General features: G+C 53.2%; 1 protein-coding gene across 3 annotated transcripts in view; it reads left to right on the forward strand.

The window, feature by feature from the left end:
• Positions 1-341: 341 nt before the first annotated feature.
• The window catches only part of SLC12A3 (solute carrier family 12 (sodium/chloride transporter), member 3), a 42,122-nt gene continuing 23,713 nt past the window's right edge, over positions 342-18,750 (forward strand). Inside the window, exons 1-16 of one of the 3 annotated variants that reach the window (XM_006897114.1) lie at positions 342-647; positions 1,783-1,929; positions 3,468-3,543; positions 4,405-4,500; positions 4,722-4,861; positions 5,030-5,140; positions 6,121-6,232; positions 6,418-6,548; positions 9,847-9,931; positions 11,664-11,818; positions 12,028-12,135; positions 12,554-12,677; positions 15,128-15,229; positions 16,641-16,796; positions 17,373-17,472; positions 18,521-18,632. In XM_006897114.1, coding sequence (XP_006897176.1) covers positions 366-647; positions 1,783-1,929; positions 3,468-3,543; positions 4,405-4,500; positions 4,722-4,861; positions 5,030-5,140; positions 6,121-6,232; positions 6,418-6,548; positions 9,847-9,931; positions 11,664-11,818; positions 12,028-12,135; positions 12,554-12,677; positions 15,128-15,229; positions 16,641-16,796; positions 17,373-17,472; positions 18,521-18,632 — 2,037 coding nt within the window. In that variant the 5' untranslated portion in view covers positions 342-365. The remainder of the gene's footprint in view (positions 648-1,782; positions 1,930-3,467; positions 3,544-4,404; positions 4,501-4,721; positions 4,862-5,029; positions 5,141-6,120; positions 6,233-6,417; positions 6,549-9,846; positions 9,932-11,663; positions 11,819-12,027; positions 12,136-12,553; positions 12,678-15,127; positions 15,230-16,640; positions 16,797-17,372; positions 17,473-18,520; positions 18,633-18,750) is intronic. The other 2 variants (XM_006897115.1, XM_006897116.1) reach the window with 2 other exon arrangements.

Below are 18,750 nucleotides of genomic sequence, written 5' to 3' on the forward strand. Positions count from 1 at the left end.
CCTGAGAAGATCCTCTGACCATCCGGCCGCTTCTTCCTCACCAGGATCCTGTCAGGGAGCTGCTGCTTCCTAGACCCTGACAAGGGACCTCCACTGCCCTCCAGACCCAGGGCAGTCCAGCGCCCCCTCCTCTGCTTTGGCTTAGGGCCAGTCTAGCCTGCTAGTCCGGGGCAGGCTGGTATCCCAGCAACCACAGGGCTTTGGAGGACAGTAGATGTGTAGGCCACCTCCCTCCGCCAGAGACCCTGCTCCCCAGCCAGCCGTGGGCAGTTTGGGCCAGCATCTCTGCTGCAGGCCCAGCCTATAAAGCCACCCCTCGTGTTCCCTGCCAACCCTGGTCTCCTCCCGTGGCACCCACAGCCACGATGGCAGAGCTGCCGGCCTCTGAGACGCCAGGAAACCCGGCCCTGTGCAGCGGACGCTTCACCATCAGCACGCTGTTAGGGAGCGACGACCCCCCGCCACCCGCTGCCTTTGACAGCAGCCAGCCGAGCCATCTGACCCACGGCAGCACCTTCTACATGCGCACCTTCGGCTACAACACCATCGATGTGGTGCCCACCTACGAGCACTATGCCAACAGTGCCCTGCCGGGCGAGCCCCGCAAGGTCCGGCCCACGCTGGCTGACCTGCACTCCTTCCTCAAGGTAACTGCCACCCCAGAAGGTGGGCCACGGCCGGCTGTGCACTCTGGGCTCGGTTACCTAACCCCTCTGGGCCTTGGCTTGTAATCTGTCCAGTGGGGATGGGCGTCTATTTTATGGGTTGAGAATCTCAGAGGAAATTATGGATATGAAAGCTGTGAACACCCCAGGCGCTTGTCCTAAATGTTGCAATGTTCACTGTCCAACCCTAGCAACCCTTCCAGTCAGTGAAGGTGTATAAAAACTGGTTGCACACCCCGGGGCCGCTAGCAGAGGGGCACTGGAGTGAGCTACCCAAGTTAGCAGCCCAGGGGCTCAGTTGTGGAGGATGGAAGACTGGGAGCTGCATCATAATCACCCTTCTTCTCTGGGCTGAGCTTTTCCTGTCTGCCAATTGGCAGAATCATTCTTGGTTCTAGAAGCACTGAGACAAGTTTGCAGGACCCTTCCCCACCCTCAAACAAGCCTCCATCCTGGCTCCCCTGGTCACATAGGACCTCTGAGTCGAGATGAGATGTTTATAATAAAGTCCCAAAGGTAGGCTACCGTTGCCTCAGGCACAAAGCAGGAGACTCACAGAGCCCCTGGGGTGGAGGCCTGGGTTCAAGTCCCAGCTCTGCCAGAGACCGCCTCTGTGGTCCTGGCAGGTTGTGTCACCTTTTGAGCGGGGGTGGAACATGACAGTAACTCTTTGCTGCTCTGTCTCGGACTGTCCAAGTGCCTGGTCAGCTCTGAGACCCACTGTTCTAGTGGGGAGGAGGGGTATTATGAAGGGCACTCCAAACGCTCAGCCTCGCTGGTGACTGTTTCCCACAGCAGCTGTGGAACTTGTTTTTGTTGTTTTAAATTTTATGTATGTGTACTGTCAAATTGAATCTGGTAGAGGAGGAGATTGTCCCTCCTTCTCCAGGAGAGGATCTGCTGGATTTGAACTGCATACCTCTAGGATTGCAGTGCAGCCTCTTGCCACTAGGCCACCAGAGGTGGCCAGCTGCAGAACTCTTAACAGCCCTGTAAGACTGCTCCCAGTGAGGGCCAAGGGTTAGTGTTAGGCTCAGCTCGGCCTGGGGCTGCACGCAGAGACTCAGTCTCCGCTTCAGTGCTCCTGCCTGTCTGATGCCCGGCCTTGAACTTCCAGCAGGAAGGCAGCCACCTGCACGCCCTGACTTTCGACAGCCGGCCCAGTCATGACATGACTGACGGGCTGGTGGAGGATGAGGCCGACCTCAATGGCAAGAAGGGTCCCGAGGAGCCCGTGCGCTTTGGCTGGGTCAAGGGGGTGATGGTAAGTCGGGTGTGGAGAGAAGGGAAGATGGGGTGCTCTCTAGGTTCAGCTCACCCAGGGCCTCAGTTTCCCCATCTGCACACCTGTTTTGTGCTACCCCAACCTTGATTTATCCTCCAGGCTGAAGCCAGGCCTTGGGACATTGTCCAGTCCTCCCCCCTTCCCGCTCCCCGCCATCTAACCCTGCAGACCTCTCCCTTACGAGCAGGGATCTGGCAGCTAAGTGCCCTTGTTTACATCTCTGCTTGGCCAGTTCCTGATGCTGTGACTTGGAGATGACTGCTCATAAAGTTGTCACACTCAAAACCCATTGCATCAAGTCGCTTCCAACTCACAATGACCCACTCTCATGTCTCCAAGGCTGTAAATCATAAGAGACGATTTACCTAAGAGAAGAGACTGCTCATCTTTCTCCCCTGGGGTGGCTGGTGGATTAGCTGTAAATGAGTTAACAGAGGGAAAGCCTTACATCAAGGAGTTATTAGAAGACATTTTCCTCGTGGTGCCACCAGGGGGCAGCAGGAAGCAAACTTCCACAAAGGCATTTGCATTCTTCTTTAAGACTGGATCTCATACTGTGCTGTAGGGAATTTCAATGCCAGCCTAAACGTAGTTGGTTTGGCTCTACCAGGAGCTCCCTGGGAGAAAGCTCACTGCCTCCAAAAACCTACCGGCGGGTCGATTCTGAGTCGGTTCTGACTCAGCAGCTTTGAGTGATAGAAAAGGAACACTTGCTATAATGGAGGGCTCAAACAAATCCAAAAGCTGAACTAAGTGAACTTGGGCTTGGAGACACATTTTGGGCTTTCACAGAAAGGGCTGCACAGGATGTAGGAGATAGCCCTGGTCCTGCTGTCCCGGGAGGCAAGAAGCCCAGGGTCTGATCCTCCTTCTCCATCAGAGCAGTGAACCCTCGCCCACTCCAGACACTCATATTGAGAGTTAGGGTCTCCTTTCCAGACTGGATTGAACAGAGGCTGGCATGGCTTCGATTAGTGTCCCAGAGCCAATTGGGGCCTTCTGAAGGCACCTCCCTAGTGCCTCAATGAGGCTATATCCTGGTGGGGACCAGAGAACCACACCAGCCCTCCCACTGGGAGCTGTGGGTTCTGGCTTTGTTTAAATTTGGAACTGAAGTCACAGCAACTGGGGCTCTGATTTCTACATGAATGTAGGGCACGGGCTCAAATGACATTTACTGAGCTCCCTTGAAATGTGTCTGCTGGGCCAGCAGCTGGGCACTGACAGCTAAGACTGGACAGGCAGACATGGAGTCGGGCTCAGGATGGGAGTGAGGTGTGGGGATGCTTGTCGTGGTGTTCAGGAGAGTAGACAGTAAGGACAGGCAGGCTGCCAGGTTCCCCTTAACAGCCGCCACCCCCCCCCCAAAACCAGAAAGCCAGAGCTGGTTGGAGGGAGTAAAGCAAAGCTAATTCCAGGACCCTCTAGGCCAGGTACCTGCATCATGTCATGACCGTGTCTTTGGGTTTGGGGGTACCTGGCCTGCCAAGTGGCCTCTGACTCCACCCTCCCCCTAGATCCGCTGCATGCTCAACATCTGGGGTGTGATCCTCTATCTACGGCTCCCCTGGATTACAGCCCAGGCGGGCATTGGTGAGTGTCCCCTCCTGGTCCTCCTGCGCTCCTGGAGAGGACTGGAACTTGGGCTGCAGAAAGCATGGGCCAGGTCTCATCCTCCCGTGATGGAGGTCAGGGTGGTCCTGGAGAGGAACACTGGACATGGAGTCAGCGGGTCTGAGGGCTCTTCCTGGTCAGTTTGCCCTGAAGTAAATTCCGTAACTTCTTTGAGCCAATTTCTACTTCAGGGTATTGAGATTAGGGCCTTGAATTCTAGGCACATCATGGTGCAGATGCTAGCTCTGCGTGCTGGTCAACTTCAGGCAAGTTTCTTAACCTCTCTGAGCTTTGGTTTCTTCATGAGTAAAATGGGGATGGTGACACTTCATGGTGGTACCTTCAGTTCCTCACTGGAGGTTTGGGTATCTCTATGACACAAAATATGTGTGAGTGAAGCTTCCAGACTAAGTGGAACTAAAAAGAAAGGCCTAGAAACTTAAAAACAAAAACAAAAAAAACCCCGCTCATGAAAATACTATGTGCACAATGGTCTGATCAGGGCTGGTGCAAGGTCATGGTCAAGTTCCATGAGCTTTCTATGACTCAGGGGTTTGCTGAATAGCAGCTAACAACGATAAGAGCAGCTTATTGCTTTATTTTTTATTAGAGAGAAGGCCCATGTCTTTGGCAGCTAATGAACCTCGCCATGGTCATGAGCTCTCTGGCTCTGTAGGATATTCCAGGAGATGAGCAGAGACCTGTTTATCAGATGAGAAAGAGGGTGATGTCTCACAGAGTGGGCAGACTCCAGTGCCTTATGTGGCCCTTCTATTACTGCCTGCCTGGGAAGTGCCTGGCTGGGTTTTGAGGGTACACCCCCCACCCCTGCTTCCACAGCCCTCACCTGGATCATCATTCTGCTCTCGGTCATGGTCACCTCCATCACCGGACTCTCCATCTCCGCCATCTCCACCAACGGCAAGGTCAAGTCAGGTCGGCTCTATTCCAGCCCCCACCTCCCTTCCCTTGACCTGCCCCAAACCTAATAGGACACTTATCTCCTCCTCTGCTGAACCCCCAGCTCTTTCTGAAATAATCCCTCCCAGTGGGATGCCCCAGCATACTCCATCCCTTCTCCCAGACTCTACCTACGCTGAACTCCCCCCAGCCAGCGAGCTCCCCTGATTTTACAGCTCTGGCTCTGGCCCCTCTAGGTGGCACCTACTTCCTCATCTCCCGGAGCCTTGGCCCAGAGCTGGGGGGCTCCATCGGCCTCATCTTTGCTTTCGCCAATGCTGTGGGTGTGGCCATGCACACGGTGGGCTTTGCGGAGACTGTGCGAGACCTGCTCCAGGTGAGATCACCTGCTCCAGGTGAGGTTGAGGTTGGCTGGAGCCCAGGCTGCTCGCTCCCCCCCCCCCTCCGCTCTGCTCCCACCACGCCCAGCGCTGCTGCAGGAGCCAAGGAGCACAGTGTCCAGGGGTTCAGGGACAAATGCAGCCTGGCCTGTCTTCTCTTCCAGGAGTATGGCACACCCATTGTGGACGCCACCAACGACATCCGCATCATTGGCGTGGTCACCGTCACCCTGCTACTGGCCATTTCCCTGGCCGGCATGGAGTGGGAGTCTAAGGTCAGGAGGGACTGGAGGAGGGACATGGTGGTGTCAAGTGGTCAAGCTGGGGCCTGGTCCTGGCTTGGCCTTCCCTTGTGTGTATATTAAAAAGTCTATAGAAGGCAGCTCCGTTGGCTTAGTGGCAAGAAGCTGCACTGCAATCCCAAAGGTGTGCAGTTCGAATCCACCAGATGTTCCACTGGAGAAGGAGGGGTAATCTCTTCCTGTGCCAGTTGGATCCGATTTGACGGTACACAACAAGAAAAAAGAAAAAAAGAAATGCCAAGTGAGTTTGGCCCTTAAAAAGTCTATAGAGGTGGCCTAATGGCAAAGAGCTGCAACTACAATCCCAGAGGCGCATGGTTCCGAATCCACCAGATGCTCTGCCGGGGAAGGAGGGACCGTCTCCTCCTGTACCAGTCAGATCTGATTTGATGGTACACGCACACAAAAATAATAATCATTTTTTAAAAAGTCTATAGAACATGGTTCTACTTTGATGGACATGAGTCGACGTGAATTGGGGTTGCCTCCCAGCAACTAGATTTTGGTTCACACAGTCAAGTACCAGAGGCTTATTATTCTGAATAAGGGAAGAGGACACGTCTGGCTGCCGCTGGTAGAGCTGGCGCGCTCTGGGTCCTGCTGCTCCTCATGCCATGTTTCCTGTTCCCTCCTGTTCCACCAGCCACAGTGGCCTCCTCACTGGCCACTGAGTACCCCCAAGCTTACCCCTAGATCACTCTATGGCTCTCTCCTCCTTTCGACTTCTCTTCAACTGTCTTCTCCTCCGAGCTGCCCCCCTGGACTGCCCCTGATCCCCACCACGCCCTCCTTACTCCCATGTCCTCTCACTCGGTACGAGGCAACACAGAAACCACGACTGTGTCGCTCACCTCTGTACCATGGGGACTGAAGGAGTGACTGCGTGAGGGGCCTCGGGGAGCCTTCCCTGCTGGCCGCCCCGACCTGACCTCTCGGCCTCCTTCTGCCCCCAGGCCCAGGTGCTCTTCTTCCTCATCATCATGATCTCCTTTGCCAACTACCTGGTGGGGACACTGATCCCCCCATCTGAGGACAAGGCCTCCAAAGGTTTCTTCAGCTACCGAGGTGTGTGGGTGTGGGTGTGTGATTGGGGGGGCCTCTGCCCACAGCTATGGGGACAGGAATGTCTGTCATCACCACTACATGACCATTAGGGAGATTAGAACCCCTACTCATAGGGGAAGGGGTGGCCAAGGGAGCTGACAGGCTGTCCAGCCAGAGTGACCCTGTTTTATCCCTTGGTTTCCCAGGGGACATCTTTGTCCAGAACTTGGTGCCCGACTGGCGGGGTGTGGACGGCAGCTTCTTCGGCATGTTTTCCATTTTCTTCCCCTCAGCCACAGGCATCCTGGCAGGGGCCAACATCTCTGGGGACCTCAAGGTACGCAGCATTTCGGTCCCTCCTGCCTCCCGACACTGTGAGCCGTGTGCAGAATCTTGCTCCCTCGTTATTCATTGCTTCCTTGTTTTGTTTTTTTTTTTTAATTTTTTTTTTTTATTTTGTGTGCGTGTACCGTCAAATCAGATCTGACTGGTACAGGAGGATATTGCGCCTCCTTCTCCGGCAGAGCATCTGGTGGACACTGCTTCCTTGTTGAACTTGGCATTGAGACCAAGAAGGCAGATGTAATGCAATCCTACTAATCTAGTGCAGTCCTATCTAATCCCAGCCAGTTTCCAGATCAGTGCAACTCAACCCAACTCAACCCAACCCAACCCAACCAAGCTCATTTCAGTTCAGTTTGGAGGTTGTTGAATGACATCCATTATACTCTCAGCTCTTAAGGGCACCCCAAAAGTGGTCTTGTTTCCTCCCTGTGTTCCTGGGAATCTCAGCCTAAGAGGAGACTGTGCTAGCTGTGACCCTCCCAAAAATTCAGCCTTGACTGTGCACCCTTTTGCTAAGCTCTCTCAGCCCACAGTGGGCTTCCAGGTTCAGCGTCCAGGACGCCCACACTCCGCTGTCACCCTTCCCTCTCGCATCCTTGTCCTGTCTTGCCGACCCTCACCTGCTCTATGCTTTCAGTCTAGGATGCCCCACCTCGGTTCTGCATATTGTAAAGTCCCATACCATTTCTCGTCTCTCCCTCTGTCCTTCCCGTCGGAGTCCCTGCTCCCCAGCAGTGTTGCCTGGTATTATTTCTGTTTCTCTCACATCTCGAGATTTCTAACTTGCCATCTAATACATGTTCCAGTTCTGCCTGTTGTGTGAACAGTGGTGAAATGTGGCCAAAGCAAGTGTTAGATCCAGGCACGTGGTGCTGAAAGTCAAAGAGAAGGGGAGACTCATATTGTTTAGGGGGGTCCAACAAAACTTTGGGGTGGTGTGGGCTTAGGCTAGGTTTGCTGATAAGAGTGATTGGAGGATGAGTGGGGAGCCTGGCTTTGGGCTGGAAACCCCAACTAACCCTTTGCACACACAAAAGTTTTTCTTTGATGCATTTTCTTAAGTGAATTAAGACGGTGCATTGGGAAAAAAAAATCTAGAGGTGTGGCCTGGCTTTAATCAGATATACCCTGGAAGAAAGGAGGAAAGCCTGGAAATTGGAGCAGCTGTGTGTGTCCAATCCGAGGGCCTGTCCTGGGGTTACCACACAGGCCAGGCTGGGACTCAGAAAGTCCGGATTCCCCACAAGAGAGACCATTGCCTGAGAATCAGTCCAGACACATTGCTAGGCTTCTGAGTTTCCCATCAGCCCTGAGTGGTCAGGGGCCATTCTCTTCTCTGAAGTCTGAGAGGCTGCCACTCACCTGATCTTAAATGTCCTTAAGCCCTGTAGGGGCCTTGGCTGCCGAGGTCAGAGCCTCTGGCCCATCACATGGGGTTTCATATGCAGTTATCAATACCCTCCAAAGACAAGCAGTTCCTGCTTGTTGAGTCTCTGCTGTAAGACCTGGGGCCTCTCCGGCTGTGAAATGGGACTAATACAGCCCCTATATTTCAGGGCTTGGTGGGGACCTAATGAGCTCATCCACCGAAATTGCTCAGAACAGGGCAAAATACAAAAAATGAGCTAAGACGGCCAGCGGTGCCCTGGGGCAGCCCTCGGGGTGTTCATACCAGTGTCTGTCCATGATACATGCCACAAACCGTCCTCAATAGGGTTCAGGCGTCTCCTGGACCCACCCGGGTGGCAGAGAAGAGGGAATACAGTGTCTAGAACAAGGAGGTCTTGACTTGATCGCAGTCCCTCCATCAGCTGTCTCTAAGCGGCTGCTTCCTGCTCGCCTCCAGCGTATGAGCATTAAGCCAACCAGACCCAGCCTCCCCTTCACGCAGTAACATCAGGGTCGAGACTGTTGACAAACAAGTGAAATGTGACTTTCACCAGATGGTGGCAGATGACGGGGAGAAAAACCAAGCAGGGGTGGAGCAGGGTCAAAGGTGGACAAGGTGGCCAGGGATCGCCCGGAGCAGGTGACAGGGATGCGGAGACCTGTGGGGGGACTGGCACCATTATAGCAATGGGAGCTGCACCTGGTGAGAGTGAGAGAGGGGTCATTTAATATGACTGCCGACCAAACTTGTGTGCAGTGCTCCGCAGAAATGTAGTATATTTTTTTATAATTTGTAATCTTTGCTGTGTTTATTTAAAATACTTAAGACAAGTTTTTCCATTACAGCTTCTATGTAAAGAAAGAATTGTATTTGAAAAAAGTACCTTTTTTCTGAATTCCTTAATATCTTTTTTCTGAATTCCTTTAATCTCTTTTTTTAATATGTATTTTTTACAGACTATTCTTCCCATTTATTTTTTTCACATTCATTCATTGTTGCACATTTCCCCCCTGCCCACCACTCCCTCCCAGTTCGCTTTTCTCTTTGAAAAGAAAAAAAAATCTTTCATTGTTATACAATCCCTCTTCCCCCGCCAAGTACACAGTCCACTTTTTCTGAAATCTTGTCATGAAAATAATACGTAATCCTATATTCCTTTTAAATGGTTCTCTCCCTCAATACAGTTTCAATACAGTATATCTTACTTATCCCCTCTTTTTTAGGGTTCCCCCAACCCCAATGTCAGTCCCGTTTTACAAGTGGCACTATGCAGTATTTGTCCTTTTGTGACTGAGATATTCCACTCAGCATAATGTCCTCCAGGGTCACCCACTTTGTATTATTTTAAAAAAAAATAAAAGTGACAGTGAAGTGTGGTTGAAGGGAGCTCTGGTGGCCCATAAGGAGCGGTGCTGCCAACACAGAGGCAGGCAGTTTGATCCCAGCTGCTCTGCAGTCTCCTCCCGTGCAGTTAACGGCTCCTGAAAATCCACTGGGAAATCAGCTGTGGGTCAGCTCTCCGTTGACAGGACATAACAACACTCCTGTCATTAGTCATCATAACAAAGCATTTTCATAAGCTTGCCTTATGTGTTACAGGGTGAAGCTGTAAATCAACAGGAGGGGTGTAGTCTGGAGAGCTGTACTCCTAATCCATCTCTCTGGCGGTTCAAGTCCGCCAGTCCCTCCTTGGGAAGCAGAGGGTCAACCTTCTTCTGTGCAATTTATAGCTTCTGGAAACCCAGGGTGGGTGGAGGGAGCCATCTGTGAACTGCCCCATCCTCTTCCTCTGTGGGATGTGGGGTCAAGGCTCTTTCCTATCTCTGCTGGAAAGAGCCTCTGAGAAAGAGGCCGGGACTAGACACGAGGCCAGGGGCCACCTAACGCCCTCCCCCAACAGGATCCCGAGGTGGCCATCCCCAAGGGGACGCTCATGGCCATTTTCTGGACCACCGTCTCCTACCTGGCCATCTCAGCTACCATTGGTAAGTGGCTGGGTCATGGGGACAGGAGGGGAATGGGAAGCCAGCCCCTACCCAGAGTGGCCATGGCACAAGGTACAGGGCGCGGTTCAATTTGTCTGACAGGGAGCATAGACTTGCAGGTCATCTTGGTCCCAGGAAGTAAAGTCTAGTGCCCAATCCCTGGGGGCACCTCGGTGGACCTGAGCAGCTTCCCTGGGGCACTAAGGGAGGCTGGAGCAGACAGAGCCTCTGGTCCTTTCACACCTTGGAGTTTCTAGACAACAAATCATATTCCAACCTTTGCTATTGTGTGCACTGTTGAGTCAGAACTGACCCACAGCTGACCCTCCAGCAGGTTTTCAGAGGCTGTAAATCACACGGGAGGACATTGCCCATTGCTCTCCCATAGAGTAGCTGGTGGATTCGAACTACATACCTTTGGGTTGACAGCACAGCTCCTTACCACTAGAAATGATAACATTAATAATTATAAAAACAGCTCATTGGCCACTTGCCCAGCCCTTATATACTTTGTCTCATCTAATCCAGGCACCATCCCTGTTTTACTGAGGAAATGGGGCTCAGAAGAGTTAAGTCAGTCACCTGTGTGAGGTCACATCCTGTGAGGTTAGGGTCACATGAGGTTAGAGCCAGGGCTGGAGCCCACACCTGTGCTGTTCACACCTGCCTACCTCTGAGAGCTTCCTTTGTGAGGCAAGGGGGTCCCAGGTGACCGAGGGACTGGCCCTGAATCACAGGGTTTGCGATCCAGGTCTCTGCTTTTAAGGAGGACATCCTGTCTCTGAAACTCTCGATGCATCTCCAGATGGGATCGAGGCCACTAAAAGAGTTACAGTAACTGTGCCAGGGTTCTTGTAAAGGACTCACCAGAGAACCCGGCATGCTGAAAGGATGCCTTCATCTGAGCTTTTTATAGCATTATCATCAGAGACCCCGGATGGCACAGATAGTCATCCAGTCACCTGAGAAGGAAGCCCTGATCATGTCACGGCCCTTAAAAACCCTGTGGTGTGAAATTCTACTCCAGAGTATATGGGGTTGCAATGAGTTGCTATCAACTGGCAGAAACTGGGTTTTATTATTATTTATTTTATTATTATTATTATTATTATTATTATTATTATTATTATTATTATTATTATTATTATTACTATTACAGGAGTGGCATCCACTTACGTAAATAGCTTGCCTCCAGAAATCCTATGAACCTGGAGAGAGGATGAACGTCGCGCCAGTGTCAAGGACTTTCGTTCATAGGGTCGCTATGATTCGCCTACGACTCGATGGCACTTAACAACAACAACATAGTTAATTATATGGGAGGCTATGAGAAGATTGCCATCCTTCTTCCACAGAGCAGCTGGTGGCCTCAAACCACGTGTCTTTGGGATTGCAGCACAACTTCTTGCTATTAGGCCACCAGAGCTCCCTAATATTATTGTTGTTGTTGTTGTTAAGTGTCGTCGAGTTGCAGGCGACTGACTCAGCAACCCTATGAAGGAGAGTCCTCAATGCTTGGTGTCTTTCCTCCTTTCTCCAGGTTCATAGGGTTTCCAGAGGCAAGCTATTACAGAAGTGGATGCCGCTCCTGCTTCCAAGCTTGTTTTAATCGGGGTATTATATGATCAGGAAGGATCAGGCACCCTCCACAAAAGTGGCCAGCATTTGGGGGCCAGGAGGGAAAAAGCGAGAGGACTGGACGGGGGCTTCTCATACCTTCCTCATCTCCCAGGCTCCTGCGTGGTGCGAGATGCCTCTGGCAGCCTGAACGACACAGTGATTCCAGGCGCAGGTCCCTGCGAGGGCCTGGCCTGTGGCTACGGCTGGAACTTTACCGAGTGTTCCCAGCAACACAACTGTCGCTATGGCCTCATCAACTACTACCAGGTACCCTCAGGCCGTTAGGGGCTCACCTCGCCTTCCTGAGCTTTAACTGGCCAGGAAGTTTTCCCATTGTGGGGTGAAGGTCGGGAAGAGAGGCGGTTCTGGGCCGGGATGGGTTTACTTGGGTATGGGAGGCCAGGTGAGCTATCAGACTCAGGCCCCCCAATTCCCCCGGCCTATGACCCTGGAACCCTGAACTTCATACCCCGCAGAGTATGAGCATGGTGTCGGGGTTCGCACCCTTGATCACGGCTGGCATATTTGGTGCCACCCTCTCTTCTGCCCTGGCCTGCCTGGTCTCCGCTGCCAAAGTCTTCCAGGTAAGGCCACAGTGGAAGGCCCTGGGAAGGATGGCCTGGGAGGACCAGTTGAGATGGGTTCAAAGGCCGAAAGGTGAACACAAAGGTCATGTGTTTGAAGTGGATGTTGTTCCCTTCCTGGGTGTGGTGTGAAGAACTCCTCCCCTCCTGTGCCTCTGGTGGCCACTGTGGCTGAAATCTCACCACCGTTAGTCAGCTCAATGCCACTGGCCCCTCTGTGGCCCCCATGTTGCCCTCTCATTATCACCATGGACCTTCTTGTCCCTGGGGAGATGGGGGGGTAGTGGAGATAGCACCCTATTTAACAGGGCAGATACCACATCCCAAACTGAGGAAGTGCCCCACCATGGAGGCCACTGAGTCCGACAGGGGTGACAGGTACAAACAGGTGCATGAGTGTGGTGACCTGTGCCCGCAGTGCCTGTGTGAGGACCAGCTGTATCCACTGATCGACTTCTTTGGCAAAGGCTATGGCAAAAACAAGGAACCTATACGCAGCTACCTGCTGGCCTATGGCATCGCAGTGGCCTTCATCATCATCGGTAAGAGGCCCCAGGGCTCGGGGAGGGGCCACCGCTCTGCCTAGCCAGCCCTGCCCCCACCCTGCACCGACCCTGGAAGTTAGAAGACTGCCTGGTGGATAATTCTGGAGGAAGTAGTTGAAGCTGGAATGTGACTGGGAGAAGTCAGGTGTCCGGTCACCCCACCCACTCCCAGCCAGCTTTCTTCCAATCCAGGCCAGGCGAGTGGGGCCTTCTGGTTGGTAGAGGGGACTCTGTTCTCTATCCTGATTGGGCATCCAGTGTCCTGGCTGCTGGGACAATCCCGAAGCGAAACTATTCCCCGAGATGTCCCTGTGCTCGGAGCTGGCTGGTCCACCCTTGGAGCTGATAGAAACGACTGGGTCTATGTCTCCATGAGCATAAACCCAACCTCTCAGGCTGAGATGTCACGTTCGGAGCTAGTCAGGTTGAAGCTGTCCTGGCCGAGAGACCTGTTCACTCATTCAGCCTGGGAAGGATAGACCATCAGTCCCCACAGAAGGACAGAAAGATCTCCACTCCACACATGTTGACAACATAGGAACTCACAGCATGCACACCTACATGGATACACACTCATCCAGAGGCACCCACACGTCACACTACCCACATGTAAACACATGTATACACCTGTAGATACACCCAAATGGACACCCCCCCACCTGCACTGCGCACATGGGAACATGCATGTACAAAAATACAGCCCCCCCCATGGACCTAGCCACACAAGTGTAGGCACACACCCACACAGACGTGCGTTCATATATTTCACATGTACTCTCATGCAGACACATGCATTTTCATGTACATGGTTACTTCCTCATTTACTCCAGTAACAGGACCCTCTGAGTGAGGTGGTCACGCAGAACAGTGACGGTCACCCTGGCACGGCATGGAGGAGCCAGGGAAGGCGCTGTTGGTGACTGTCCCTGCCACAGTGGATCTTTGCTCTCAGGCTGGCATCGTCCCAGCATTTCTGTCACTTTCATTCAAATGAACCTTTCCTGGGTCCTGAACCCAGTGGAGGGACAGCAGGACCCCACAGAGGATGGGGTCTGGTGAGGCCTGCTGTTCTTGGATTCCCTCCCTTCCTCCTCCTCACCAGGGTCCTGGAACCCTGTCTTTCTTGCAGTCCAGCCTGCCCACCCCCCCAGCAGTGGTTTAACATCCTTTGATTTGGGTAGTTCTCCAATCTCCCTCAGGCCCCTTTGATGATGAGATGGTCCCATCACAGAAGTACCATGTGGGACGTAAGAAAGGCTAGTCTGACTTGGGGTTCCCCTGGTAATTGGCCCTGGGACAGGGATTCTCAGGCAACACAGGGTCTGTCTGGGGTGCAGGGACAGGGGCAGAGAGGAAGCAGTAAGATGGGGAAGGGTAGAAACATGTCCCTTTGTTTTGTGTTTTGAATGATATTTTTCAAAGCAAAGTGGTTTTTCAATCAACCGTCATACACATTTTGTTTTAGAATATTAATCACAATGCTCACAGTGCAATCTCATTCTCCAATTCCCTCCCTGTGAGTCTCATTTCCACTAATCCTCCTATCCTACCCCTTTCTACCTTCAGGACTTTGCCCTTGGACAAATGCTGCTCTTTTGACCAGGCATGGTTGGTTTTTCTAAGTAGTAAGGGGTCTCCCTGGTATTAATGGTAACTTTTCTAGGCCTGCCTGTCAGATATTTGGCTGAAATCTAAACCAGAGGTTTGGAAGGTAATTAATGAACCAATGTCTCAGGGGTCCCTTGAGCCTCTGTTGGATTAGTAAGCTTGGCGATTTTATATGGTTTTTAGGATTTCTCCCCTCATTTTCTCTGCACTCTATTCAAGATCTTCCGTCTCAGGGTCCCGGAAGCTGAGGTTCCCATGATCCATTTGTCTTTTCAGCTGTTTCAATTCATCTTTACTTTTCTTTCCTCTTCTTTGCCCTGAACAAGGAGAGACCAGTGGTTGTGCCTTAGATGACCGAAGGTCTAGTCACTACTGACCAAAATAGGATGTAAAACAATTTTTTTTTTGTGGGCCACGTTATGCCAATTAACCATGGTGTCCACCAGTAAGAGCCCATTCTTGAGGGGTCACCATTGTGGGTGGACTTGTGGTGTAGTTTTGGGGTTTTAGGTGAAAGGTGAGTGTGTCACACACTGTAAAATGTACGTCTTACTTTCGTTTGTGGTCAGAAGACCATGAAGCCTCCATTACCCACCGGAAATCTCTCGGCCTGGAGGGTTCTGTTATCGTTGCCTGCCACTCTCTTTTAACAGCTGGCTGTGTAAACCATTTTCCCTTTGAACTTTACCAAACAAAGACCCCATTTTGCAGATCGGAAAGTTAAGCCTCACTGAGTTCCGTTGGCTTGTCTGGGTCCCCCACCCTGTGAGGGAGGGTGTTAGACGGCTCCTTGGTGGATTTCCCAATGGGCTGTCTTCTCTCTTCCTGGGTCCCCGAAGCTGAGCTCAACACCATCGCCCCCATCATTTCCAACTTCTTCCTGTGTTCCTACGCTCTCATCAACTTCAGCTGCTTCCACGCTTCCATCACAAACTCACCAGGTAAGCGGACACCTCCTCTCCCAGAGCCTGCGCTCCCAGCCAGTGGTGGCGGCATCTGCAGGGGGTGGTGATAGAAGGCACGGGTGGAGGTAGACTGGCCAGGGAGCTCTGGTGGCCTAGTGGCAAGAAGCTGTGCTGCAACACTGAAGGCACGTGGTTCGAATCCACCAGGTGCCAGTTGGATCCAATTTAACGGTACACAACAACAGCAACAAAAATAGAAAACAATTTAGGAAACCTTCATAAAGCAATAATCATAGCTTGCTTTCTCAAAAGAACCCTTTGCTAGTCTTAGTGCTGGGCGCTAAGATTGGCAACTCAGACCCACCCAGTAAGACTGGCATCTCAGACCCACCCAGTAAGACTGGCAACTCAGACCCACCCAGTGGCCCTGCAGGAGGAAAGGCCTGGCTATCTGCTCCTGTAGAGATTGGTATTGTTGTGCTGAGAACCATCGAGTTGTATCCGACCCATAGCTGACCCTCCAGGGGGTTTTCAGGGGCACAGGAAGAGATTGCCCATCCTTCTGCCTAGCTGCTGGAGGATTTGAACTGCGTGCCTTCAGGACTGCAGCGCAGATTCTTACCACTAGACCACCAGAGCTCTCTCCTGGAAAGATTCCAGCCTGGAAAACTGAACGAGCCAGTTCCCCTCTTAGTAACACCCGATCGCATCCTTCACGGAGCATTTACCGGATGTGCTTGCCTTTGGCTCCTCCACCATCACAGGTGAAGCCAGTGGAGGTCTTTCTATTTCCCGCCCACCAATTATACAGACATGAGGGTGTCAGCTTCCCAGAGAGCAGGAAACTGGCCCTGGTCACAGACAGTGCGATCCCCTGTGCTGACTGCAGAGCGTGGGGGCACGGCCCTGCTATGCTGCAGCCCTCACAGGTTCCTACGCCTCTGCTGAGTGTGTCTTGGCAGGTGGAAGTGTCTTAAGGACTCAGAAAAGGACAGTTTTCCTATTTAGCACCATGGTGCTGCTGGGCTGGTCTCAGGCTGTCTTATGTCAACCAAGGAGCATGGTGTTCCTGAGTCGGAGATGGGGCAGCTCTTACAAGAGGTGGAAAGCCCCCATCCTCAAACCCTGCCGCCTGGCACCCTGTCTGTTCTCTGTCCTCGCTCGCCCTTTCTTCAAGGCCAGTCCTGTGGTTGACATGGGAGTCCACTTGGCCCTATTTGGCCACTGTGTGGCCTGTCAGCATGGGAAAAGGCCAGTCAGGCCAGGCAGGTGGTCCCGCTCCACGCTCGGGGCCCAGCCCCAGCACCTTGTGTAGATGGCTGGTGGGCCTCAGGTCGGGCCCCCCGGTCTCGGCATTGCTGACTTGGCTGCACAATGAACGCAGAGCTGCTCGGGCCAAAGGGCAGGCCCCGGAGACCGAGCAGCCCTCGCCCTCACCCCGGTCCAGGCTGGAGACCCTCATTCCAGTACTACAGCAAGTGGGCAGCACTGTTCGGGGCAGTGGTCTCGGTGGTCATCATGTTCCTTCTCACCTGGTGGGCGGCCCTCATTGCCATCGGCGTCGTACTCTTCCTACTCCTGTATGTGCTGTACAAGAAGCCAGGTACGTGAAGCAGGTAAAGGGCCCTTATCCCGAGGGGTCCGGGCAGTGTGCCCCCTCAGAGCCATGTCAGAACCCTGGGATTCCCTGCCCGGGTGGCCATGTGGGCTCCTAGGGCTTATAGGGCCAGGCCCCAAGTCTGCCCTCCTGAGCGTGTGGACACGCTGGTTCTGAAGGGGCAGGGAAGCTGCAGAGGTGAGGCCAGATCTTGGAGAGGGAGCCACAAATGGACCTCAATGCCACAAGACATCTTTGTGTCCAAGTGAAAGGTGTTTTGGCCATTGAACATGTAGCTATGTCCGGGCCTATGGCCTTGCAGTCGTTGGCAACAGAGCAGGGGGCCATTCGCCTCTCAAGCTGCCTCTCCTCTGTGGGTCTCAGTACCCGGAGGTGCCAGGTGCCCCCGTTCTTCCTCTTCCCCCCCACCCCGTTCTTCTTCTTCCCTCCTCTCCTCCCTCCCCACCCTCCCTTCTCCTCTCTGTCCCCCTTCCCTCTGTCCCTACTTCTCTCTCTGTCAGCTCTGTGTCTGTTTCCCCCACAACTTCTAATCTCAGCTCATTCATCCCTTGCTGCCCTCAGAGGTGAACTGGGGCTCCTCAGTGCAGGCCAGTTCCTACAACCTGGCCCTGAGCCACTCCGTGGGCCTCAACGAGGTGGAAGATCACATCAAGAACTACCGGTGAGTACGTCCCCTGGGCCTGACCCCGGCGCAGACCTGTCCTGAGCTGTCCAGGTGGAGCCCAGGCTCAGTGTGGAAGCCAGGAGTGGGAGATGCCCAGAGTCAAGCCTGTGCCTCAGTTTCCACAGAAGACCCCACGCTGTATACCGCAGAGATCCAGGCCAGGGTAAGCTGGGGTTTGACACCCGTGCATTCACCGATAATCACCAGCACCACTCGGAGGTGGAGGCAGCCTGGAGGAGCTGCTCCGCTTTGTGACTGGAGGTGTGGCCCACAAGTCCCCTTCCCACCCTTGAGGGCACAAAAAAAAACACAACAAACAGCGCCATTCAGTTCACATGTTGCAAGTGCCTGAGTGACACAACCAGTTAACACACCCGGCTGCTACCTAACAGTTGGGGATTGAGTCCAGTAAGAAGCTCCTTGGAAGAAAGAGCTGGAGAGCAAGTTCCAGAAAACCAGCCCCGGGGAGTCCCACAGGGCACAGCGCTGTTCTGTGGTCACTGCGAGTGGACTCAGCAATAAGAGACTTGTATGTCTGTGTCACCTAGGAGCCAGGCACTAAATGCCTTACACACCCTCCTGGGTCTGGCCCTCAGCACCTCAGGGGACATGAAGCTGCTGACCCCAGTCACGGAGGAGGACACTATGGCTTGGGTGGTCAGGTAGCTGGCCCTGGTCACATAGCTGGTGGCTTAGCCCTCAAGCGCTGTTCCCTGCTGCCTGCCAACACAGCCAAGCCACCCAGGACTTTGTGAGCAGGGCCTCCTCCAGTCTTCAGCTTTCTACACCCCCACCCCGGAGGGAACAGGTGGGCAGTTTACCCCAGCAGAACATCTGGACGGTGGAGGCCCAGCTGGACGAGCTCTGGAGTTATAACCAGGGAAATGAGGCCCAGAGCACAAGTCAAAGGCCTCGTCTGGTTCTCCAGTCCTCCAGGCAGGAAGAGCAAAGTGGACAGACGGACACCGAGGAGCCTGTGAAGTGCACCCGGACCCTGGTAGGGTCCTTCCCTAATGGTTACTCCTTTTTCTTATTCCCCCCACAGCCCCCAGTGCCTGGTGCTCACTGGGCCCCCAAACTTCCGTCCTGCACTGCTGGACTTCGTAGGCACCTTCACCCGGAACCTCAGCCTGATGATCTGTGGCCACGTGCTCATTGTGAGTCTCTCGAAGGTGGAAATTTTCAGTGCAAGTCCAGACAGACGGGGACGTCCTACTTGGTTTTGCTCACACAGCTCTCCCTTTTGCTCTCAAGTGACCGCCTCTCTCCCCCACA

The sequence above is a fragment of the Elephantulus edwardii genome, unplaced genomic scaffold (genome assembly GCF_000299155.1).
Source record: "Elephantulus edwardii isolate Elephantulus edwardi_28Jun2011 unplaced genomic scaffold, EleEdw1.0 scaffold00201, whole genome shotgun sequence".
In the NCBI taxonomy this organism is placed as follows: domain Eukaryota; kingdom Metazoa; phylum Chordata; class Mammalia; order Macroscelidea; family Macroscelididae; genus Elephantulus; species Elephantulus edwardii.